Source organism: Diachasmimorpha longicaudata, chromosome 13 (genome assembly GCF_034640455.1).
Source record: "Diachasmimorpha longicaudata isolate KC_UGA_2023 chromosome 13, iyDiaLong2, whole genome shotgun sequence".
NCBI lineage: Eukaryota > Metazoa > Arthropoda > Insecta > Hymenoptera > Braconidae > Diachasmimorpha > Diachasmimorpha longicaudata.
Genome location: NC_087237.1, coordinates 2340048 through 2366510, shown reverse-complemented (window position 1 = coordinate 2366510; position 26463 = coordinate 2340048). Strand labels below are relative to the sequence as shown.

Genomic DNA, 26463 nt, shown 5'->3' with positions numbered 1-26463 from the left:
GACAACTTCATCCCCCGATATTACCACCGGGAAAATGGTGGGGGTGAACCAGGCTCCCTCCAATCGATAACTTTGCCCAACGCTGGGGTAGATACTGTGGTAGGATATGGCGCTACTTGCAACCCCTGCTGATCTGTTTCTCTTTATTTACTTTGTTTTTTTATCAAATTTTTAGTTTCCGTGGCACGTTGATTGTTATTTGGTGACAAACGTCTCCATGTTTCTAGTGTAAAATATGTCTTCCATTCGAGAAATTAATCAAGACCGATGGTAGATGATTGACTCCAGAGGTAAGAATTTTTTTAATTAATAGTGTTTAATTTTTAATTACATCATCGCGTTGAGCTGCCACTGACCATTGTCCGAGGGCGTACCGTGGTATTTGTATTTTACCTGCGCAAGATTGGGTGTTTAACAAAATCTCGAAAAATTCGGGTAATAAATAATACAATGAAATATAACACTAAGATATAATTAAACTGAATATGAAAAAATGAGACATTTTATATTTTTACAACTCGTATGAGAGGTAATTTTCTATCCTACAATTTTCTTAAATAAAAAACTACAATAAAAGGAAAACAGTAAAGTAGATACAATTAAAAATATATATTGAGCATAATTATTTACAGTCACAAAGTGCCACAAGAAAACTGTGTATAATAAATGATTAATAATTCACATCATATCGTATCATAAATAACGTTGTCAATTTCACTGGGAGTAAAAATTGGAAATTGAAAAATTCTAGACAATAAGTACATGACAATGAAGTATCATCAGTTAATTATTTGTTCGCTGAACGGATCAACATTCAAGCGTCTCAAAAAAAATGTCAAGACAGTGAAATACTGATCGCTCTCCATGGAAGAGCAAAAGTATTTTAGACCGATGAGATGAGAATTCATTTTCACTGAATTTTCATTCCCCCCATTGTCTTTCGTTATCTTTGCATTTGCATTTACAATCAATTTATTCATTCTTGAGTTGCTTCACAAGTGTTGTTTTCGTCTTACGATATGCGCGAAGGTAAAAGTCGGAGAAAAGGACGAAGAATATCGTTGAGTGGAGGAGAAGCAGGGCGGCTACTAATTTTGGGTAGCCACAGTCGAAAACTAGGGCCTGAGCACTGTGAACGAATACTAAGAAGAATTGCACCTGAAAAATAATGAATAATAAATTCATTAGCCATTTAATTGAGGACAAGGAGGGTTTCAGATGTGTCATGTTCCTTAAAATCGAAAAATAATCGCGACTTCAAAGAAATAATTTGTAAACTGATCGGAATGTCTCGAGAAAATCGTGAAATTTCCTTCATTCCCACGATACGCATTAGACCATTTACAAGATGAAAATGTGTACTATTTCGTACGAGGTGAGGCTCTATGGCACGCTGTGGTCCAATCGGCCGTCCTCCACTGGCACTCGGTGTACAGCAGATCTGGTCCCCCGTATATTGGAATGCCAAATTGTTGCGACACGAGTGTTGTCGGGTGCCTTGGAGAGTCCAGCAAAGCAAGTCAACTAAGAGTTACTCAACGTTATGTTAGGTACCTACTTTTCACTTTTTCCCTCCCCTTCACCTGTGTCCTCCTTGTCTACACCCCTTCGGCATTTTAAATTTATCAAACACACTTTGGTGATCATTGAAGCCAAGAGCTGCTCAATGTTTGCTCACGTGATTAAAAAATTTTCGAATGGCCCGCAATATCCAAGTTAATTATTGATTAAAACTTCATTAATATAATTAACTCTTGGTGGGAACCACGTTCGTAGTGACATTATCATGTTGCCAATTTAATAAAAAATTTGTTGAAATCAATTCACATAGTTTTTGCTTCTAAAAAATATCTTCCAATTCGAAGCCAATAATCGTGAAGATAAATAGAAAATCCAATTAGAGATAACGATCGCGACTAGTATTTTTATCAGTCAACTTCATCTGATAATGCGCTTGCACTCGCCCTTTAGAAACACTGGCACTGGTAGCACAGTGACCGCAAGACATTCACTTTCCTTCGGGCTGGAATTATCTCCAGTCGGTGGTGGAACCTTGTGTGTAATTCTTTCGCAATATTAATTGACAATTATTAGTCGAAGTCAGTTCTCAAGTATTTGGTCAGTGATAATCCTAGGCCAGAGTGGTGCATTTTATGTCACAGGTGGTAACGAAAATATAATTTTAAAATCCGGGAGTCTCTTCATCACCTGAACGTGGGGTGAGGAGTGTTAGAAAAGCAGTACTAGTGAACGAAAATGTTATCACTTTTTTCCAAATATTTTTCCAGCAGAAAGTCTTCAATTTTCTAGGAAAGTTCATTTTATTGACTTCCGGCAGATGATTTTATGTACCTCAATTATACCCAAATTAAACAGTAATTTTTCAGATGTTCATAAAAAAATAAAAAATGATTTAAAAAATGAGAAACTCACCAATTGTACTGTTGTCAGATGCTTCTTCCACCAGAGGTATTTCTGATAGTCCGGTCCCATTGCCGAGAGCATATAGTAAGCATACATAACTACGTGTACAGCATTGTTTATGAGATTGCCAAGGGTACCATGTCCACCTGCTATAAATTTGACGCATATCCAGGTCTCCAGTGGGGTCAATGAGTGATGATACAGATGCAAAAATGTCACCTGAGTGTCCTTCTTGCGCAGTACAAAAAATATCTGAATAACAAATAGTTCTATATTTTATTATCGGCTCTTCATCAAGCACTTTTCTACTGATTGTTACTAATAAATGGTCTTCATCAGCATTTTCAATAGCGAAGTGGTAAAATGGTATGTGTTGACTTAACTTTGGGTGAAGTTTTTAACGAATCACTTGGAATCTATGAGAGGTAGTGCCATTTTCATGATGGCATTTGCCATCTTCCCTAGCTTTCGAAATTCTAGTCAAAAACTGGTCGATATAGTGACTGTAGGCAAAAATAACTCATCGCTGATTTACAAAAATAATTGGCAAACAATATAAAACATGAGCAATATATTGCTCGAGGTATTCCAAGTGACCGCATTTTCCATTAGCAGAGAAAATTAAGAAATCGACATCAATGTGAGTAGCAATGTAGTAAGCATGTCCATTAATCGCTCTCAGTTCATGGGTTTTAACTACGGGCGGCTAATATCAAATGCTAATGATCCCAAGAAAATCATAAAAAAGAATGCGTTTCCGTTCAGCCGTGCCTAATTTACATTGCTCGGTTGCCTCAACATTTATTAATGATTTCATTCATTTTCTGCTGTTATCATCAATGTAATATTTTCTCACAATTCTCCATTCCTCGGTCATTCAATGCAAGTGATGGATGACATTTTTTTCACCATTTTTTTTCGTGTCATCTGAATGGATCAGAATATTTTTCTTGTTGTTTCTTTAGCACGTGTGGTGATTTTTTTTTTATTTTAAACATTTTATGCACCATCGGTGATGTATACTCACTGTGTCAGCGAATTCCGTGAATTTGCTGATGAAGTACCACCAGCACAAATTAGCCATTCGCATTGCTGTTGGATTGTGGGAGTAATCAACGGGCTGGCACTTGTAACTGTACTCCGAGAGCCAACCAGACATTAAATGCTGAAAAAAAATTATCATTACTAATTAATTTATTTTAATCCGACGAAATTTATTCGATTTTTCAATTTCTATTTTCATGAAATTTATTCTATCAATATTCTTTCATTTTTCGACAATAATTGGGTTAAAAAAGCTTCGGAAATGAAAACCCCAGTTACGTGATTACACGTAAACCCAATGACCCTTACAAAATCATTGCATTGAAGCAATCCTCCTTCATTTAATTTATGAAATTAATTTGCCTTTCTGCGTTCGAAGTGAGTAAATTAATTGAGCATTGAGGTACGACGAAAACTTTGGTAATGCCACGTATGCTCGGCAATAGCAAAGCATAAAATTTTTTTTCGCTCTCACTGGTGTGTAATTTATTGAAGTATGTGTTTCACATTCTTTAAAAAAAAAAATTAACTCGCCAACCCATTTTCCTCTGGTCTCTGGCGGTACTGGGGGCGAAGGAGTGTTCGTCACAATTCAGGGGGACGAGATTGCGGTTGGTTTCGCGAGCCTGGAAGACCTTGGCTTATGGAAAGCCGATGAAAATGCCGAGCGAGTAAACAAATTGGGGTATGCAAGAAATAATTTATTTGTTGTTGTAACCCATTTTTGCAGTAAATTTTTTCTTTTCCATAATTATTCTATATATTATATGAATGGAAGAATCATTAAGGAATAAAAATTTCGGCTATTTTTGGTTTAGAAGAAGAGGGGGAAAATTTTTTTGTAAAGAGTTAATTTTGCAGAATGAAGTGATCAATGTTTTTTCCCCCAAAAAATAATAAGTCATTCAGTTAGGCTTCTCGTTATAATCTTTTCCCCAGCATTAAAGTCGTTACAGTATTCGAGAAATGCGTAAATTAGGTCAAGGTGGGCTGAAGGGGTGGGACAGGAATTTTTTTCGTATGCTTGACCTTCCCCAAGACGTAGCAAGGCCGTGTAGCACCTCAACTTCTCATGCGATTCCATTGCAATGTTATCTCTTTTCCCAGACAACTCCAGCGCCCCCAGGAATTTGCGCAAGCGTATATTTACGCAATCACTGGTCCACTGTGGGCTCTCCGAGTCGATCAGTGATATAAAATTCTACATCACTTCGCTAATGTTGCTTTCCGTTTTTTTTTTTCCCAAAAGAGAAAGAAAATGAAATGTCGATTGGGGAGTAATTTGCAATTCTTTTTCGCTATTCGGCCTACTTTCCAGGCATCAATTAAAACCGGTTCCACGTGTCGTTCAAACACATTTAATTCCACATGAAATTCACTTCCCTTTGGTTTCATGATTTATTTTTTCATTCAAAGAGAACAAAATTTCGGAGGGGTCTGTTGTCACTGGCAATCGGAATTTTTTATTATTTTTCTTCTCAATTCGCGAACCAAATAAATTCATGAAATTAAATTACATTATATTGTTTTCGATTCCACTGTCCGGGAAAGTAAATTTTCGAATGCACATGGGCTAAAAAGTCCTTTTTTCGTACTTCTAGCGAAATATCCATATAGTTCATTTGACTTTATTTTATTTCCATTTCTGTCTTCATAATTAGGGTAAATGAATTTTATCTATTCTCATTGTTATAATTTTTTCCGCATCCTTTACATGACACCCAAAAACGCGAAACTGCGGCGTTCTCAGAGAATAATTAGATGTTTGTACGTGTGAAAAACATTGGCTCCCGATTTCCCCTGAACGAAACTTCTCTACATCCTGTTATTAACATTGAAAAAATACAAAAAATATTCAACAAACAAGTAGAATTATACAACTTAAGTAGGAAGTGTGTCTTATATTGTCGGGAATGAGATGAGTACAGAACAAGAAAGTAGAGAGTTGTTATTGTAACTTTTATTGTTATTACTTGTTAAAATCACCTTAAATTCTTCAAGTTTTTTCGCTTGATTTTTTAATGAAAAAAACGAGAGAAATTCAGTAAAAGCAAAGGCTCCTGCCGAGAAATTTCTATGGAAAGTATCTCAAGTATCAGCAAGTAGTTAACTGTCTTAGAATATGTTCTGCAGGAAGATAAAAAAAAAAATTCAAATTTCTATTTATCAGTGTAAATTGTTAATAATTGAATATCTGGGCGAGTGGTTCATCTTCTATATTAATTTCATCATATAACGCGAGACTTTTATTTGCCACACTTTGCGATGCTACCCATTTTCCGCATGCCCAGACAATATTTTCCACACTCGTAATAAAATATAACAATACATGGTGAAGGATTATTTACCTCGTAAAGCATTCCCAGTGAAAAAATAACTTGGAAGGCGTTGTATGCGATAAGTATAGTTTTAAGCCGATAAGGCTTTTTATTGGCCATCATTCTTGGCCCTAGTAGAGTCACCCCATACAGATAAAGTATAACGATTAAAAATGTTGGAATTGGGGAGTCCATGAGAGGCCAGTCACTGACTCTTGGGTCTGATGCTGTCTCCAGAATCTCTGTGTACTGCTCCAAGGCCATTCGCACTAGGCCTTCTGCCCCTACGAAGGTGCGATTTGTATCCTGCATTTTTAGTAATGGCTCTGGCTCCCGCTCAGCCACTAATTCCGCTGCTGCTGATGCCATTTCAAAGCTGTAACAAAAAAAATTGCGTTATTCAAGAGACTTGCCAGACTTCGTGTCTGTGTAATTGAAAATTAGACAAGTGTCTGATGATTTCTCGATTTTAATGGACATTTTCAGGATTTTTTGGGGGAATGTTTAATGTTAAAGAAGACATATTGTGTAGTGCAGTAGGCTAACCATACCATTGGGTAGACATCTACCAAAAATTTAATTCTCTATGTTTTGTGTATTTTTTATAAATTATTTATTCACTGAATAAATAATTATTATTCACTGAAATTATTTATTGACTGAATAAATAATTTAGCAATTCAAGTCCTTAGTACCAACGAAAAAAATAATTACGTCTCGATTGCTTCTCTTTTGAGATAATTTTCACGTCCAAAAAAACTTTTAGGATTTGCCTCCCTTCCCATTTCTATATTTCACTATATTATTCAATAAATCAAATTATGCAACAATCCAATTATCACAGTTATATCAACGAATTTCTTGAGGAAGTCGTGGATGTCCAATACATCAGGACATCGCTCGTTCGATCATCGTTCTTGGTTCCCCGAGAAAGTCGGACTCTTTTTCTCTCGCAGAAATAGAAAACGCATTAGTTCTATCTTGTTATTGCAAAATCATCGTCGACGTGGCTTTCGTCAGTGCGTCCTCATGGTGACACAATTCAATTCATAAGCACAGTTTCTCGCGTTCAGAGAACGTCGAGCATTGTCTGCTCTTCTGATTGATCGAGCTGTTCAACCGGCTGCTTCCTGGTGGTGAATTCCGTGATTGTTTCGTAATGCAAAGCTTCCAAAGCGAGGAATTGTCGTACGAGACTGAATAGTACAATATGATGATAAATACAAACATTCCGAAGTATTATTTATTGATAATGATAAATTAAAAACCACAGATTGGGGCGTCCTTCAATCATTCTGAGATCATGAAAAAGAGGCAAATCATGTGTCTAAAGTGAGCGAAAACTTTCAGTTGTAACCTTGCTCTATCAAATGCTGTAATGTTTGAAAAAAGTTAATCAACAGATGCAAAAATACTGTCATATAGATTGACAGGTGAAGGGAAAGATTGGGGGTCATTTTGTTGATTACGAACAAATTAAAAATTCCGACACAATTGCAAACAGAAGTACAGCTATTATTTGATTAAAAAAAAATTCTAACAGTGTCCAAAGTGTAGGAAAACAGTTATGTTTGATTAGTTCCAGCTGCATTCCGGTTTAGGCCACCCAAATTGTAAGCGCTGAGTGATCATGCTGAACTGATTTTTCCCAGGAAAAAAAATAAATAGCGTTAGTTTGTAAAATTACCATAAAAAATTAATCCCGTTTTTCCGCATGGATAAATAGTAACACCGGCGGTACCTCAACTTTTGTCATTGTACAAAATTAATTGAGAAAAATATTTTTTAAAGATGATCGGTGTAAAATTTTGCTGCGACTCACTAGGGAACAGCAGAAATATGAATGATTTTCCCTTAAAATAGTTTAATTTCTTTTGCATTTTAATTCTTTTATTGAAATAAAAATTAATGAAAGTGAGAACGGGAATATTTAACCATACTTGACATGAATGGAAAAAAAAAAATCACACCCTCTCTAATCCCAGAAATAGCACAAAATTGTCGCTGAATTGTCAATTCCAGCCCAGCATTTTCCATTGGAATGATCCTCTCATTTCTGTGGAAGTGCGCACGAACGGGAGAGATGCGAGACGAAACGGTACTTGTTACGGAGAAAGTTTAAACTCTTGTGAGATGGCTCATGAACGAAAGAGTGTCTCGATCGTTTCTACAACGGAACCGAGCGTAAAAGACATGAGAAAGAGAGGAAGATGATATTTTTTCACGATCGTGATGGTAGCACGCAGGAGTAAGGTGCCCTGTCAGCCGTTAGTGGGTAAGTGGAACGAGTGCCGAGTTAATTATAAGTGGCTCCTCACAGGGATTAGCATCGACGATACGTAATAATGACCGAGGAACAATGTCAATCTAATAATTCATTCAATAATATTGTTTATTGATTTTTCGAGATTTTTATCTCACTTCGTCTCATTGCGATTTGAATTTTGAATAATTCTTACTTTCGAATTCCGAGGAACCCATTCATGACCTCGTTATCAATGTAATTGCTATCGTTTGAAAAATATCGACGTTTTACGCCCAGTGAAATGGCTTTTCTTACAATGTTAGAGGCCGATCTTGAAACATATATTTTAAAGTATGTCATTTTTATGCTAAGAGAGGAAAAATTCGAAAAACAAAGCAGGTCTTTTCCAGAATAATAACGTTGATGAGGTCTCATTCGAGTCGACATCATTATTCAATTATTAATAAACTAATAAATGAGAGTGATAAGCCGACTAGTTGTACTGATAACGATCACAGCGAGGACGTCGTTGGACAACTTTTGTACATTAAATCATTCCAGATAACTTTTTCGTTAGGGAAATCACGTCAAATGCTCGATTATAAGAGACTTTTTCCATATTTTTAAATATTTCATCTGTTCTATCGTTTTGCGCGATGAAGCTGAGTGATAGAAGTGACTCATTAAACGTGATAATGGATTATCGACAAGTAGTACGTCAATTTTCCAGACGAACTTTTCTATTCCCAGTCAGTCGTGACTATCTGAGCAGTTGGCTTGTTCAACACAGGCCAGATTCAATTTTTTCTTCATCTTCGCACTTGATCCTCAAGTGCACGAGACACTATTTGAGGGAAAAGTGGAGTCATTCTCCTTCTCGGAGATATGTGCGCCCGTATTCAAGAATCCCGCGACTAACCCACTTACCACGTGAGCTGTGAGGAGAATCGATATAATCAAACGTTGGAGAATTCCCACACGTAGAGTCCAAAAAATCATATTTTCTATCATCAAAAAGGCGAAAAAGGTCCAAAATTAAGTTCACAAATTGTTTGTGTCTGTCAAGAAGTTTTGACAATTGATTTTTAACTCACATCAACATGTTCATTGACTATCAGTGGACCGGATCGGGAAATTTAATTGAGTGTTTTTTTTTTATTCACAGTTGGGAATAAAAAAAATGATTATAGATTGGAAAAATAAAAGTGACGATGGAAATGATATTTTGGCTGGAGTGAGCTGCGTATATTTTCTTCTTACTTTCATACAACCGTAGGCTAAAATACCAGCGGCTCTTTTTCAACGGCACATGCTTCTCGACCCAGCTTCTTCGATGATTGCTACGCTCGACCCCGTTTGCTTGAAGTAGGATATGCCGTGTCTAATTCCAAGCTCATTTCCACTTTTACACTTCATCCCATTCATTCAATGCTTAATGAACTTTTCAATTTAATATATCGTTAATATCACAGATGTGTCGTTATTGCCACGTTAAATCATCGATAAATTGTTCATTGCGATTGAAATACCGGACATTCATAACGGATGTTCAAGAGCCATCTTTTGTAGTAGATTAACAAGAATTTATTTTGTAGATTATTTATTACTAATGATCTAGGTCAAAGTTTTCCTTTCCGATGGTTTTGATAAATGGTCGATTGTCACTGTTAACGACTAATCCTGAGAAGAAAAAATTAATCCAATTTTTTAAAATGTAATAATCACTTGAATTTATTTGAGAAATTTTTTCAATCTCTCTCGAATAGTTATAAAATTTTTATTTCTCTATTTTATATTTCAACTTGAGTTATTAAATTTATTTTTCACTGCGCAACATATTTTACCGGTTATATTAATTTATGCAATTTGAATTTTCTCATTAAATGATTGAGTTAAAATTTATAAATTAAATTGGTAGTTTATAAAATAAAATTGTTGAAATTGATGTGGAATTTTTTGATTGACTTCTCAGAATGTCCGGCTTCCCCAGATTTAAAGGTCAATTCTCTTCCTCATTAATTCTAGTGAACTTGAGACTCTCGCCGGAGTCAGAAATTTCCCAAAAGTATCAGCATAAAAGCGATGATAAGTCATTGAGAAATTCCTTATATTTGTGAACGGTCCAGCGACCTTGTGCCAAATAAAACATGAGTTGTTAATTTCATTGCACTTTTTAAACTTTCGTAATCCTGCGTAAATTTTATTATCTACCTCTTTTTCACTTGTTAACGTCCATAATTAATCCACGCACAATTTTTTTCACCGGAAAATTAAATTGAAATTTTATTTCGTTCATTCCTGATGAATAAGAAAATTCATTACCATTATAGAGATGTGACATTACCGCAATTTTTTTATTTCTATTTTTATTTGATTTCATTATTTTATCGATATTTAATACAGTCCTAAATCACGCCTACTAATTGACATTGTTAATATCGCTGTAAATTATCTAGAAATTATTTTTGTTTTCACAATATTTTTATTAGTTATTTTTCTCGCATATTCAAATTAAATTAATTGTTTGAGCGAAATCATCTCATGTTTAAAATATCGTAGAATATAAAATTGCACTGATGAGAGGCTATTGCCCCTGCAAAAATGTCAATCGACGTAATTTATTCCCTTTTATCACCGCGCAACTGATTCCAGTTAGTAAAAACTGATTTGTTTCATAGGTGAATGGCAATCGATTGGTGATTTCAATGCACGTATCACCGATGTTTAAAGTAGAGTGAATTCCCTCAATGACTTGATATCGCGTGACTAACGATTATTTATCATAAAAATCATTTTGACGCCTCACCAACAGATTGAGAATCACAGAACCATATTTATCATCCCAATTGTCAAAAATAATTTGTCTTCTCATCTCAAAAAACCTCAAAATTATTTATATAGTAATTTTTATTAATTTTTTTCTTACCTCGATCGACAAACTGACTGGCGTCTCAAAGGGTTTTTTAAGGAACCAAAAATATTTGTTCACTTCACGTTACCACAGGTATTAATGTCCTTGCGATAAATCAACTTCTGAGAACTTCCTCTTTAGTAATCCCCACAGTATCCATGAACAACTTGAGTCGCACAACAATGAAATAAAACAGTAAAAAACGTCGAAACTCGAAACTCGAAAAATAGACGAAGCTACCGATGCCGCATCAGATCGAGATCAGTACTCGACGTCACCTTTCTCTCAAAGTTACACATCGAAAGACACTAGGAGATACCTTTTGCGATGGAAATCCACTGTTTCCCCTTCTTAATTCCAATTCGCCATAAATTTTCACTTTATTCAAATTTTGAAAATTAATTATTGTCTATTGAATTTATCTCCAAAATGGATTTTGAATTTTGACTATGATACTTGGGATACTATGTCACTGCTTAATTTATTTTCATTATATCGGATTATCGCCGCTGACATCTGTCCGTACAATGTGAATGTTAGTCACAATTTTACAGACATTTGAGTACATAATTTGAGATTTGACCGATTTGAGCGTTTGCTGCAGCAGGAATAAATCGGAGGAGCAAAAGTTGTGGGTTTAAGTATCGGCCAACGAGTGGGGCCTCAGCTTGGGGCCAGGATATGAGAGTGGGAGCGTGCTCACCTCCCGGTAAATGTCTGCTCTTAACTTTTGTGATCCTCGTCGGCTGTGATTGGGTACGAATATGGTACGTGGGGCTTGTAGCATTTTGTTTTTAAATGTGAGGACGATGAGGAGTCAAGGTCTTGGAATTTTGATACATAGTTGCTCGGACACACGTGCAGGACTTGTATCGCACAATATTTCCTCCTGAATAATTATTTTTTATTATTTCATCTATTTCCAACAATTTATTTTTCAACTCCTCACTTCAATTCATTAGAAATATATTTTTGATTATTCCAACCAATACTTTCTCACATTCACCTCCGCGCTATCTCGACACTGGCGCGAGTGAAGTGCATGCGTTGGGCCTGCAGCCTGGCATTAACCTTGGAATTTGGAGTTTCGTACTTCTCGTACTAATCATGGGAGATATGGGGAATTTATTGAATGGGGACGGTGGCCCGTTTGCAAATCGGACCAAGTTTTTCGAGTTACAGAGGAGTTTAAATGACGCGCGGTACAGTAGATATGGACCACGCTTGGTCAGACGCGATGGCTGCACACTGGGATGAACACAGAGGGTATCGAGAAACTCCGATTTGAAAATATTTGGAGGCCATTACCTTGCACTCGGGGGGAAAAATATTCAACAGTTTTTTTAACATAAATTTTAAAATATTATAATGCAAAAAAACACTTGAAATCATTTAAAAACTCGTTTTCTTCATCGCTCGGATAATTATAGAATTACTTGGCGCTATTTTTTTTTACTGTGTCTAATATGTTGTATGTATTATGCTACTTTATTCCTTTTAATTTTTCATTTATTAGTACTCAAATTTTTTAGATTTAATTTTTTTTTTAATAATTTTTTGGAGTTGATAATCAATTTTCAATGAAAATAAACGACGCAATGATTTAAGATTGCCTGTCACTTGGTTCAATGTAATTTTTGGTGAATGAAGGTTTTTAACTCGTCATGCATTATGTAATATGCTGTATTATAATGCGATGACTCCAGATTTAATAAAAATTCCGGATTCTGAAGGTGGAATTGTTATTTTGGGGTTTAAACTGGTTTTCATCCGTACAAAAACACAGTCTATTCTAAAAAAAAGGCAATCCAAGTTCAGTTGCGCTTCTATTCATTCATTAATTTCATAAACAATTTTTTTTGGAAATTTCGAATTTTCAGGAGAAAAATTCGTTGAAAGTTAAGCGGCTATTGAATTTTCCAGTAATTTTCAAGTACATAATAGTAAAATTCAGTCAATAATTTTAAACAATGCATTCAATCAGTACATATTTAGTTTTTGAAATAAAACGATCACCCTGACCCCTCACAATGTTGTTACAATTTATTAAAAATATGAAGGGCACTCGGATATTGAGAATAAATTACTTTTCATAGAATTAAAATTTTTGTAACGAACAAAAGTAAAAATATGCAAACAGTAAAAAAGAGAAGCCGAATGGAATAATTCCCTTCCACGTTTTAATGACCTCTTCCCTCCTATGAATAACTGACCTTGCAGACTACCTTCATCTCTCCAAGAATGCACTACTCTTTATATCTCATGAGAGAGAATCCTGTCCAGACGCGATTGATATCTCGGAGGTCCTTCATCTCGTCGTAAGACATGACTCCGAGGACTTTTGCCTTTTAACCGGGGAATTCCATTGACTTCACTAAAGATCTTGCTATCTCATTGTTTGCGTTATCCTCTGCCGTCCGAGAATTAATTCGAATATTATAAGGATTGAGTGAATGGTCAAACAGCTCACTAAGGATGAGTATTGTGGTCCCAAAATATCAGGTTTACGTCAATAGAATTTACTATTCGTCCGGAAATAGCTCTGGGAATTTAAAAAATACGAGTGTAAAAAGAAGAACCAAAAAATAATATTACCATGGGTGCACGAAATTTTATAATCGATTTTTCAGTAAATTTAGCGAAATCGAAAAATATTTTTTCATTATTTTCATGTCATTTAATTTTTTGATTGCGTCAGTCTTCTGAAGAGTATTGTTTTTCCAGTTTTATGGGAATATGACGATTCTCTCACTCGAAGTACAATATTTGCCTTCGCCATGATGCCAATGAAAAGTGAAGTGCATATTCATGCATGCACGTCACTTTCAGCTACAAAAAATTAAAGAGAATCATTGAAAATTGTTTGAGCAAATGTCAGGTGAACCAGGAAGACAATAAAAATCATAATTAGTCACTTCATGGGCTGGAGTCTTTTATTTCCAGACCTTTGTCATCGGGAACAATTAAAAAGCTCATCAACAACATTTGACAAGTCGTAAATCTGCTCAGATATGGTGACTCGAGGGGAGAAAAAATATCCAGACTTTGATGCACCGAACGTTTAAATAATAAGACATTTAAAAATAAAGGTTCGTTTGCGTGTTTATTTAACTGAATAATTATACTCAAATCAAGAGGATTTTTTCGGATTTCAAATTTGCCCTGGGATTTATTTAAAAAAAATAAGAAATAAAGGATAACCAAATTATTTTTTTATATAAATGGAGACTCCAGCCACTTCAATAAAAGTCTAATATGTATTTTATAAAAACAGTCCAGGTCTCAAAAATCCCACAGCTGAGGTGATTGCACCAGTCATTAGGAGAATAAATAATGCATTCAGGATCCGCGTCATTTGAATATTTTGTGACGTCAGCGGGGTTCAACGATACGGCGATTAATAGACGAAGATGACTACAGCACGTCATGTACCCAGAGGGAAACAGAACATCCAGTTTGACTACTGACTGCGTCACGGGTGATTCCCCTTTTCAACTACCTCTCATTTTGTTTATCATGCAATAATCGTAGCACCGCATTTTAATAGTTCGCTCCCTTCGCCAGAAAAGTCCATTTCGTAGGTTTATTTATTGTCCTGACGAAGACTAAAGATCACTGATTTGTCCAGAGAATTTTGGGTATGCTCGACGGGTGATGGACCTCTAGATGCCATTGGAGAATGCCTACGTGTGTCCACCAAACTTTCCACCCTGACCCCCCATCAATCCTAAGCCGAGTTGTTCTTCAGAATATTTTTTTTATTTATTTGGGAGAAGAGGCAAAGGCTTGCAGACCTTTACATTAATCGTCCATTTGACTTTGATCCGAGAACCTGTTTTTGAACGCGAGTCTAAGCGCAATGTCTTGAATACCGCGCCAGGTCTCATGCGTTCATATGCCACCTGGTTAATCGGTACAGGAGATTTCTACATTCACGTCTGACGGCAGAATTTTCAAAAGTTATTTATCGCTCATCCAATTCTAAAAAGGAGAGCCACATATCGTATCGAAAATCTCGAATCGAATCGAAATCTCGCAAAGATGTAGCCAGTATCCTATTGGTCGTTTAAATTTTAGGCGCTAATTTTAAAACATAATGTAAAGATCGTTATGATTCACCGATATTTATATATATGAATTTAATTTGCATTTCATATTCCATTATTTGATGGTCGCAGTTCGCAGCAAAATGAAATGACAGTGAGCTTCAATACAGATTTTTATTTTATTTTCAAAAATGTGTTGACAAATGCCAGAAATTTTTTAAATATATTCAAACATTTAATAGTGGTCCACATCAAGATCGCGCATAATTTTATTCAGTAGTAATACCCCAAGACCTTCAAAATTATCGGATATTTCCCGAGAGTTTCGTTGCGTAGCAACGAGAGGGATAAGGTTCGCAGGTTTTTCTGCGAATCTTATCCCGATCGGTGCTACGCAGGGAAACTGGAGGGAAATATCCGATTAATTTTGAAGGTCGAGGGGTATTTGGCTGGATTATTTTTCCCATCCAAATCTTGGCCAATAGGATTGCACCATTCGACGTTATTTTGTATAGTCAACACGGTATTTCAGCGGATATTCTTGGAAATTTCACTGGAAATTTTGCATGTTGATATATATAAAAAAAAACAAATGTTTAAGTAACCCTCAATTGTATCTGACAGATTAAATGGCAATTCGTTGAAAATTATGTCTCATGGTGCAATTCTATCGGCCAAGATTTGGATGCAAAAAATAATCCCCCGAATACCACTCGAACTTCGAAATTATCTGATATTTCCCTCAAGGTTCCCTGCAAACAAATAAGCTCGTCAAGTTTTCCAGAAAAATCACTCGCGCTTCGCGCTCGTGATTTTTAAACTGGAAAACTTGACACGTTCATTTGTTTGCAACGAACCTATCGGGAAATATCCGATAATTTCGGAGCTCTTGTGGTATTACATGCGATTATTTTTTTCATTCCAATTTCAAACAATTAAATGTGTGGCATTTCACGTCATATAGTACGGTTGTTCACTCGTAGTCGTGGCTTCTCCAGCGTATATTTTTTGTCTGCACAAAATGCAGAGAATTATTTCCAAATTGTGGCTTTTGTCTTTACTGTATTATTAGGAACATTTTTTTAAATTTTTTGATCAATAATCTCCAAGGATTCCCGTCCAAATCTGCTCATGTCGAGGTAAAGTCTTTGAACTTGATTTTTTGTAATGACAGTTTTGGGGTTTGAAACGCGTACAAATTGTTTATCGGATATTTTCATTGCTTAGCAACAAACAGGGAAATATCCGAAAAATATCCGAAGTAAAACTCTCTTACCTGTACCACGTGACGGGAAATGCCACCATTTGATTGGTTGAAATTGGGATGAAAAAAATAATCATAATAAATTTCCTACGTGTTGATGTCAAATGCTTTCGGACGAATCAAATTGATTTATATGACAGAAACAAAACTCATCCTTCATTTTCCGCGGGCTGAAGTGCGCGTTTGGTCTCGTAACTAGAAAAATGGGGAGCACGTCTAAATATCCGGTCGAAAATATCCAGTCCAAAATATCCAGTTAAAAATATCCAATTCGAAAATATCCGATTGTAAAAAACCCAATAGCAAATATATCCGCGAACATTGGATCTGTTTGTAGATCCAAGAAGGTGGATTGGAGTTCAAAATAAATTTGTCTAATTTTTGTATTGGATTTCATAGCATTTGGATATTTGTGTTTTGGATATTATTGCTTTGGACATTTTTCATTGGAGATTTTTGTTTGGGTATTTTCGACTGGATATTTAGACGTGGAACCGAAAAATGGGATTTAAATTTCGATGGCGACTCCGAGCCCCCAAAAGTCTTCATATTTTACATCAACTGTCATAACTGTTCACTAAAATTTGGCGAAATTAATAGTTGAAAGCAACTACATAATTACTAAACTATTTTATTTGTTAATACACGCGCTCCGGCAGATATTTGCGAAAAAAAAAAATTGAAGAACGGTTCGATCTCCCCTCATCTCTATCAGCCTCTCCCCCATTAGCTACTTCGCTACCACCAAACCATTACGAAATATTTTGTCAGTCCAAGTGGCGATGACCGGCACAACCAATCTCCCATTCGTTGCTAAATATTTTTCTCTCTCTTTCTCTCTCACTTAACTCGTTGACTAACCTTCGTGATTTAAAAAAGCCTTTACCGATTTCTTCTCTAGCTATCCAACTCAATCCTATATACGTTCTCTCGGTCGGTGGAGTAAAATAAATTACGACGCGACAAACACAGTTAAAACTGTTGCAACATCCGATATAACGTGTGGCCAACGAGCCATTACTAACTTTTGAATTTTCACAAATTCTCGGACGTTATTTCCGATCCTGATCAATTGGACAGTAAAATTCAAGATAATGACCGAGTTTATTCAACATTCCCTTTGATTTATGGCACCTCAAACTTATTTCTATTATTAATGAACGAAACGAGTGGGTGATTGTCATTTTTTACTGGAATTTTTACCCCTCAGTAAATAAATAATCATTGGTCAATAATCTGTAACAATAGTAGGGATTCCGCGGGTCATTAGGGTAAGTGTGATTAGTGTGAGACATATCCTCATTAATTTCTTTCGAGGAATCGCGCTGTCAGAGGAATGCACTGGATGCAGGCCGATTTAAATGTGAAATTTTGTCGAGTATTTTAATGATGGGTTTCGATGAGGCAGCGGAAATTTTCTTGGCCCTGCTGACGTGCAATTGGTTCGGTAACAATGTATGGAATTCACCGGTGAGGTGTCAAAGATTAAATACAACTTATAAAGTGCACACGTCGGTGGCAAGTCTGAATGACTAATTGGATTTGATATATGTGAAAGACATTTCCTCCCTATTCTGCGTTAATCAGCCTCTAAATTTTTTATTCAATTATTTATATTTTGCTAGTTAATTAGTGAATGAAAATGAATTCCACTCTTGCAATTTATTTATCAAGTTCATTCAATATATTATAATTGATAATTTTTTTATATTTTCAATGGTGGTATTCTGTATTTTAATTATGTAATTAATTCTGCACTTAATTCTGTTTACTCGAAATATTTTAATTTATTAAAAGCTACAGTTCCAGAAGACTTTTCAATTTTAACTAATCACGTTGCAACTGATTCTGATAGATCAGTAATAATTCTTAAAGCTGCTGGAACCTTCAGTCATGTAATTTTTTTTTGTAAATCGATATCGCGAGGAATCCTCGGTGTATATAAATAACGATTTATAGTCGGGATCAGGAAGTTCAATTATTGAGAAATTAATAGGAATCAAGACAGACTCAACTACATTCTTAGATGCAAAACAACGGGCGGCATACCGGTCTGTACATCTGTGTGTCGGTGTTTGCATCGGAGTTGGAAATTGTGATCAATGAATGAATGAATAATGAATGAGTATTTATCAATACTCACAATAATTACTAATCGATTGCTCGGACCTCGGGATTATATTCCTAGTTTGCGTGTTTTCTACAGGACACGCGCCGAAAGCGCATCTTCATAGATAGGACGGAGTGACTGCTGCCATTCCAATTAAATTGTTAATTGAATTTCTCATAAATGATTGATAAATAGTAAATATATATTTTTCTCCGGATCGGTATCTTCGAAGGAACGTAAGGAATTATCGTGATGTTTAATAGATGAAATGATTCTTCGAATATATTTTGTTGTTCATTTCACTCGGATTTTATGCAAAATTTATTGCGCAAAAAATCGGTAAAGTTCGCTGCGATGGGGCGGCTTTTATTCTCGTTCGGTTTCCGCGAAATATTTCATATATTTTTATAAATAAAAACCATTTTCAGATTGAAAGAAATTTCTGAGAGTCGATTGCTGTACAAGTGTGTCAACGTACAAGTCAAAGAGATCTAAAAAAGTCAATTATTGTACAACTTTCCTAAGTATGACGTAATGACAGTTAAAACGGCGTTGGGTGACCGGGAGTGAAACGAATACCCGCTGGACCCAACCAACTGGGCACATAGGTGATGCCCCTCTTTCTTCCTCTTGCCGCTCATTCAACAGCAGTGAGGGAATTCCCCTACCCCTGGTCGATGATTTTTTTTTTTTCAAATTGCCGCCAAGTCGTTGCGTTTCGTAAATTGTAAACCCCACTTGGGCGCTGCTGCAGTTCCACTCATATGAAAAAGATTGTATCATAATTTTCAGTTCACGAACAACACCGGGCGCGACACCGGATCGGTGCTGGGGTACCGTCGCGCCGATTTTCGGAGTACGTTTGTTTTTATCAGATAATCGGTGGTAATTGCTTGGAAATTGGTGGAAAGCCACCGTCGCTCGAACAACTCCAGTTGTTTACATTTTTTAAATAGACTGTGATTGTTATTGTCATGAAAATTTGAGTGATCGGAGGGCTTTTGGTGGAGAAATTCACACTTTGTTCGGTGAGTTTTGGGAAAATCTTGGAATTTTTATAAATCACTCATCCACACATACTTTTCATCTACTTTTCTATTGAGAAGTTACGTCCACTCGCCAGTGAAAATTGTTAAATAATTTGTAAATGCAAATAGGTCATTTTATTTTGATGCTTTGGAATAACAATTTTCCTATCGATAATGAACAATACAAATTTCCTGCGATTTTGATAAAATAATTTTAGGTCTCTTGGCAATCAATCTGAACAAGAATATCAATAATTAGTATAATAATGGATGGATGGATGTGAGAATAATAGAAATATGAATTCAAGAAAACACAAAAGAGTTCTAACGGCACGCGCCGACCAATTTATATCCAGGCCATGCGGTGGTCTTGTCCACGCACGAGGAAGTCGGCATAACGTTTTCGTGCTCACGTAGAAAATACACGTGTAATCATGAAGTAACGTGGACAGTTGACAGTTTTCCGAAGTCTAGAAGATTCACTCGGCGTTTAGTCATTGAAAATTCGCATCCGTTGGTGTAATTCATCGTTTTCAACGAATCGACGGTTTTTCATGTTCTGTTTCCTGATCATAAATTGAGAGACACAACTTTTTCAAATATTGTCCAAGTATGTTCCCCATACATTGCGGTATCCGTCGGTTATCTCATCGCAGGATTATCTCTCCCCCCTTCAGTCCCGATACTTTCTTACCTTGGCACGTAATCCGATTAGAACCCCTCAACTATAATTATTTTCCTATTATTTACCCTTCCAGCCATCCTTACATCACCCATCAAATGCCTGTGATATCAAGTGACGAGGTAATTGTACTCTCCCGCACGTTTGTCTTGAAAAATAGGAAAAACATATTAATAATGTTTTTTTCTTTTATTATATCAAAAATAATTCAATGAATTCCTTGAGTTTTATTGAGACGTTTAGGACGTTTGAGTGCCTGTCTCAAATGTTTTTAATTTACTATACATATATTTGAAATTTTAATTTCCATGGAATTCAAAATAAAAATATTTAGCCATTTTAATTATCATTCTATTTGATCAGCAAAATCTAATGATATGCCACTTATTATTTTATTCAGTGGAAAGGATCCTCCTTACATCACTCACCAAATGCCAACAGTATCAATCGAGGTAATTGAACTGTTACACGCCCGTTCAATCTCCGTCTAACCCTCTCGCGTGATTTTCACGTTAAGTCATACGAAGAATGTTAAAACACTCATCGTCACGATTTGCCGATGTAATCCTACATCCAGGAACTTGGTAATCTGAATTACATCACCAACAGAGTTCAGTCAAATCAAACAACATTACAGACGAAGGGGCGTATGGGAGAGATGGGCCGCGGGTCAGGCCAATCCCATTTCAGGAAGTACATCTGGAGAAATTGAAGAGGCGAAAATATACATTAACTTGGCATGCATTTTATTTGGCATTTAGCTTGTCCCCGATGGACTGTTCGCGTCTTATTTATTGTTGCTCTTTCGATGGATGTCTCCGTCCACATGTGCCATCGCTTCCCTGTGTTACGTGTCCAAATTAGATAGTGTTCCACATCCTCGTGATCTCGCACGTCCACTGACATTTGGATTTTTCTCGTATCACGTAATCCGGGCGGGTGTCATCCCCTGTTTGTTCGAAGAAATAATCAAATAAACTTTTTATTTGATAAATTCAATTTTTCAATAAATTATACGACGTAATAAAAAATGTTATTCTCTTAATTGTGGATTTGCAGAGGAATAAATAACTGTACTTTATTGTATATAAAATTATTTTATAGTGAATTTTATTTCGTGTTCGTCGAAATTTCAAAGTTTTCGAGAAGAAATATTATTTCTTTTTGAATTGATTTCATTGAATTTTTTTTTCACATTCATGATGACGTTGTCGAACGAATTCCCTCGCTCCATTACCCATTATCAGTGGTATGCGCCGGGTATGGAGAAATGCCGCGAAGAAAGCGTAGCGAGAAACCAATAACCCACTGTTTCAATGACCTGACCAACTTCAATCCTTTGGTGATGATTTATGTACACATCCTCAGATGAGGAGATTATAAATTCACCTTTGTGAGTTGTTTCATCCCACTCCAAGTCCACTGGAAGAGACTATTGTTCGCTATTGGCGGACTAAATACCGGGAAAAATAGTCGCAGCGAAGTCCCTTGACTTAAAAATATTCAAATTTACTTTCATAAAATCAGTTTCACCTGAAAAAGGCTAAATAAGTTCTCGATTTTTAATTTAATACGTAAATATTTGTCAATAGATATAATTGGAAGTCCTATGAATGAACGACAATTTTCTATTCTCTCTACTCATGGATTGCTTGTTGATCCACTGAAAAACTGTCTGCCCCTACTCCTACCGTTACCACTTTCCACTGCTCTCGAGGTAAAAACCCAGTACGATTGCCCGATTAGACCAAAACGTAAAATTTTATTTGAAGATGGCACTCACGTGGATCACAAAGGATCACAGTTGGCCTGCGGAACTCGACCCATTGTTCTCTCCTCTATCAACATTTCACCTGTTGCAATGACTGTGAAAAAAAAATCAGTCCATCTTCCATATCTGATTGATTTCGCCGTTAATGTCTGGAGTTCCCCGAAGTTGCGAGGAAAAAAGCAATTGCAGAATGGAAAGTCATTAAAATGTGAAATATAAAAAATTACAATAGTTTATAATGCTAGGAGTCTTTGTTACTGATTGACATGTGACCTTTTATTTTTTTCCCGACGTACGTTAATCGGATTTTTTTTTCCAAACTACCTATCATGGTTTTTGTTACCCTAGGATATACCTGCAAGAGAGGTAACTGGTGGTAAAAAATAGCGCTCGAATCGGTTAACTCCAACGCCAGTGGATTGAAAAAACATTTCACGGGGAATTCCGCGGGTATTTGTAGAGTGACTCATTAATCGAGTGATTGAATTATGAAATATCCGATTTTTTAATGCACAGAGCTGATTTTAATCAGGGATTGAAATACGCTTATTCAGGTCACAAGTGAAAATTTACGTAATTACGTGATTATCTTTTATTTCTTCATTTGTTGCCGAGGAAATTCGTGAAAAATCCATAAAAACGTCCATCAGCACGAGAAAATCCTTCACTCGTTCAATCGTTCACCACATCAATCAATAAAATAAATTGAAATAAATGGAAATTATTTCAGTATTGAATAATTTATGAAGCAGCAATCAACTTTGCAAGATTGATAATAACTTCATTCATTAAAAAATTGAATTCAAGGGTTTAGAAATTAATCATTAATTTATGAAAACACCGCTTTCAAATATCAAATCAGTTTTCCTCGTTTTATCGCCATATTTCAACTACTAAATATGCATCTCCCCATAAATCTCCCCCATTCAACAAAAATCCTGACAAACAATAACAAAAACATCTCGAAACGTTTATGTCGCAACGCGGAGAAACTTAACATTACAATGACCCTTAATAAACCCCACTGTATGTCAACAACAATCTCCTGCACATGTGCATCGGAATAAATCGTGCCGAGTGTTCCTTACACTCGTGCATGTGAGGACAGCGATCGATGGAATGAATTCTTCTCATCTGTGAAACCCACTACAGATAAATCCCAGTCCCATACTTGGAGCAAATGAAAATAAACCACTCGAGGCATTCATAAATTTCATAATCACAATTAGTGAGTGGTGATTTCCCGGTAATTTTGAATCATCACAGTATCATTACCATTGAATTGAGAGTTTTCTTCTCGACAATTTCATTCAATTGTCTCCGCCGTCAAATAAATAAAAATCATGATTTGGATGATTTGAATTTTTCATGCGATAGTTATTCCTGCGCACACTAGTTCCGTCGATGTTTGCCGAATGAACCGCTCAAAATTCCCCGGGGTTTCCGGTCGCGAGTGACTCCACTGCGAAATTAAACCCAAGGAGATGAATACGGGATTTCCATCCATCTCTTGTCAACATGTTTTTCAAATGAATTTTGTACATTCTTTATGTCACAAATGACTGTGACCACTGACCTTTTTTTCTATGTGAACCGTCATTAGACTTGTCAAATCATTGTAAGGGGAATACGAATTAAAAATGCATTACTCTGTCATTGCACAGTATATTTTTCTCAGTATTTCCACCGATGGTTATAAAAAGAACAATCAGAGGAATAGAAAGAGTGTAATTAACAAGACGTGCTGATTACATAGGTGAGAAATATATGTATAGGCAGGAAAATTGTATTGATTCAGATCTGCCCTAAAGCCACAAATACATGTAAAACTGCTTCGAGATTTTGGATAATTTTTCTAACATTTTCTGTCTTGATATTTTCATTTTTCTTCCAACGAAATTCATTATTATTTATCTTGCTATGCCGACAGATAACGCGTGAATAATATCTCGCGATATTAATGCTATTGATACGTAAACACTTATCAACGTGAAACGGCAACAAGAGTGATGAATACGAAACCCTAGACAATCTGTTTTCCTACTCCTTTTTGCACAATTAACGTAATACTCCGATTGACGTAGAGACGCTAGAGCATCGGTTTATGCGAATATTTTGCTCGTTTTATCAGCGAACGATTAACAGCAACCATTATGTATGGACAGTTTTTTTTTTTCAATCACATTGTCAGACTGTGGTAGACAGGTGACGATTGTTTTTAACTGTAAAGAGGTGATATGCCATGTGTAAAAAAAAATATTTATTCTTCAGGTAAATTTCAAATGAACACCAGCGGAGGCATTAGAGCTGTCGAGATGTCGAACATCTATAATAATTCCGTCGTCAGTTTCTACAACCACATCTTCTATGATCTGGCTGGTAAGTGCATCCAGCAGGGTCACATAAAAAGTTGAAAAAATTTACGGAATAATCTATTGAGTCGTTGTTGATGAGATTAGTTAAAATATTCGTCTCATCATCAACAGCATTAAATTAACATTTAAAATCGATACATTAGTTGAAGAAGATAAAGATAATTGCATTTTTAGGTAACGCTGTATAATAATATTTCTGATTTTATCTCGTCTCAGTAATTTTATTTATGCTAATGACACATTGAATTCATCTTTAAGATCCAAGAACGAGGGACTGGTTCCTGATGTCCTCACCAGTGCCGGGAGCGAGTATAATGATTGGATATCTGTACTTTGTACTGTCCTGGGGACCTCGTCATATGGAGCACAGGAAGCCATACAAGCTCAACAATACTCTCATTTTGTACAATTTAGCACAAGTATTGCTGAGTACATGGCTATTCTGGGAAGGCCTGGATGGGGCCTGGTTGGACAAATACAGCTGGAAGTGCGAGCCCGTTGATTACTCCAATACACCTGAAGCCCTCAGGGTAAATATATGTTCAAAGGGAGCTAGTATAATTTTCTAATGACGCGAGCAATCAAATAGAATTGTACTGATGACTGAAAATGTCTGAGAGCTAGACATTTTCGCAAATCTCAGATATTTTCTCTTAAATCAAACGACCATAAAAGTCTCCTGACTAATAAATTAATCCAACTCGGTAGGTGGCAAGAGGCGTGTGGATATACTTTCTCGCTAAACTATCCGAGCTCTTAGACACAGTGTTCTTCGTCCTGCGGAAAAAGGAAAGGCAAATATCATTTTTACACATGTATCATCACACAGTAATGCCACTGATATCGTGGGGTGCTACGAAATACTATCCAGGTGGTCACGGAACATTTATCGGTGAGTATTGAGTAATCATAAAATATTGGCTATTGCTTTAATCGAAATAATATTGCAGGTGTAATCAACAGTTTTGTTCACATCGTAATGTATACTTATTATCTGCTGGCAGCAGCTCTACCTCAGTATCAGCAGTATCTGTGGTGGAAGAAGTATATCACAACATTGCAAATGGTAATGTACATTTTTTTTAAAACTGACCCCATTCGTTTCAATCGCTCTGGTATAACAATTTCGTAATGACAATTTTATTTCTCCTCGCAGGGTCAATTTTGCCTCGCTTTTCTTCACAGTCTTCAGCTTCTAGTATACGACTGTGATTACCCAAGATGGTCGCTCATTCTCATTCTTCCAAACGTTGCGTTCTTCTACTTTTTATTCTCTGATTTTTATAAAAAGGCCTACGTACCAGACAAATCGAAGAAGAACGCCAGGACGAATGGCACTGGACGGTTGAATGGAAATGCTGACAACGTGCAGGATAATCACAACACCGAGGAAGGATCTTCGGAGCATCCCAATGGTCATGTGTCCACGACCAAGGAAAAACACTCCTAGAAACCGCGAAGGAGATGATGAAAGTGGCGAGTGATGGTTAAAACTGAAACAATATCGAACATCTTAATTATTAACTGTCGTCGTTTAAACATCTTCCAGTGATCAATACTATTGATCAAGGAAAACTTGAATGATGGAGATAGCTGGAACCAGATAGCTGGTAGTTGATGCTGCTGTGGGAGAATGAAGGCACATGCTTGCCTAGGACATCTTAACGTCGTCGCTGTGCATTTTCTATCTTAATTATTTCATGAATATACCGTAGAAAATTTGTTGAATGTATGTTTGATTTTCCGGGTGAGACAGGTACTCACGCAGGCACAAACGGGTGCCATTTATGAAGCAAAAAGGTGGATGAGAAAAATCCAAAAAAATTGCTCAGTAAAGTTTAATGACTAATAATGATACTGCTTCCAAACATTCCGATCTCTCGGCCGCATAACATAGATTTTAGTCACCACTATCGTAGCTAGCGTTTGATTCAGGAGAAGAGGTATGTCCGAGAGGGCGAATGATCCAATTGAAGTGAGAAATTTTATTGACTAATCCCTAGCTCAACTTGAATAATCAAAATGTATGTTACGAAGATTTTAACGAAATTGGCCTATGAAGTTTTAAATATATATATATAAAATATATACTCGAAGTCTTGTTCATTGATTTAGAGTATGTGCTTGAGGTGGTTCAATTATAGTCCGGTCCGTGACGAGGTGACAAGGATAACTAATTGCGGCAGAACATCTCATTCTTGCCGACATCGAGCGATAAATCTCTCTAAAATTATGACTTATAGTT

General features: G+C 36.2%; 2 protein-coding genes across 3 annotated transcripts; one reads left to right on the top strand and one right to left on the bottom strand.

Annotated features, from left to right (window-relative positions):
* The first annotated feature begins 156 nt into the window (after window positions 1–156).
* Window positions 157–26306, top strand: LOC135168660 (very long chain fatty acid elongase 7). 2 transcript variants are annotated; one of them, XM_064133055.1, is made up of 6 exons: window positions 157–290; window positions 24115–24222; window positions 24477–24748; window positions 24927–25110; window positions 25169–25284; window positions 25375–26306. In XM_064133055.1, the coding sequence occupies exons 1-6, from the start codon at window positions 275–277 to the stop codon at window positions 25666–25668; spliced, it is 990 nt and encodes a 329-aa protein (XP_063989125.1). In that variant the 5' UTR covers window positions 157–274; the 3' UTR covers window positions 25669–26306. The 2 variants fall into 2 exon arrangements, with proteins under 2 accessions (XP_063989125.1, XP_063989126.1); XM_064133056.1 differs by lacking the exon at window positions 157–290 and adding an exon at window positions 19133–19390.
* Window positions 595–11599, bottom strand: LOC135168662 (very long chain fatty acid elongase 7-like). Its single transcript, XM_064133060.1, has 5 exons — window positions 10958–11599; window positions 5817–6162; window positions 3452–3589; window positions 2434–2676; window positions 595–1158 (listed from the first exon to the last, which is right to left on the bottom strand). Exons 2-5 carry the CDS (start codon window positions 6153–6155, stop codon window positions 973–975), a joined length of 906 nt encoding a protein of 301 aa, XP_063989130.1. The 5' UTR covers window positions 6156–6162; window positions 10958–11599; the 3' UTR covers window positions 595–972.
* Window positions 26307–26463: the final 157 nt, after the last annotated feature.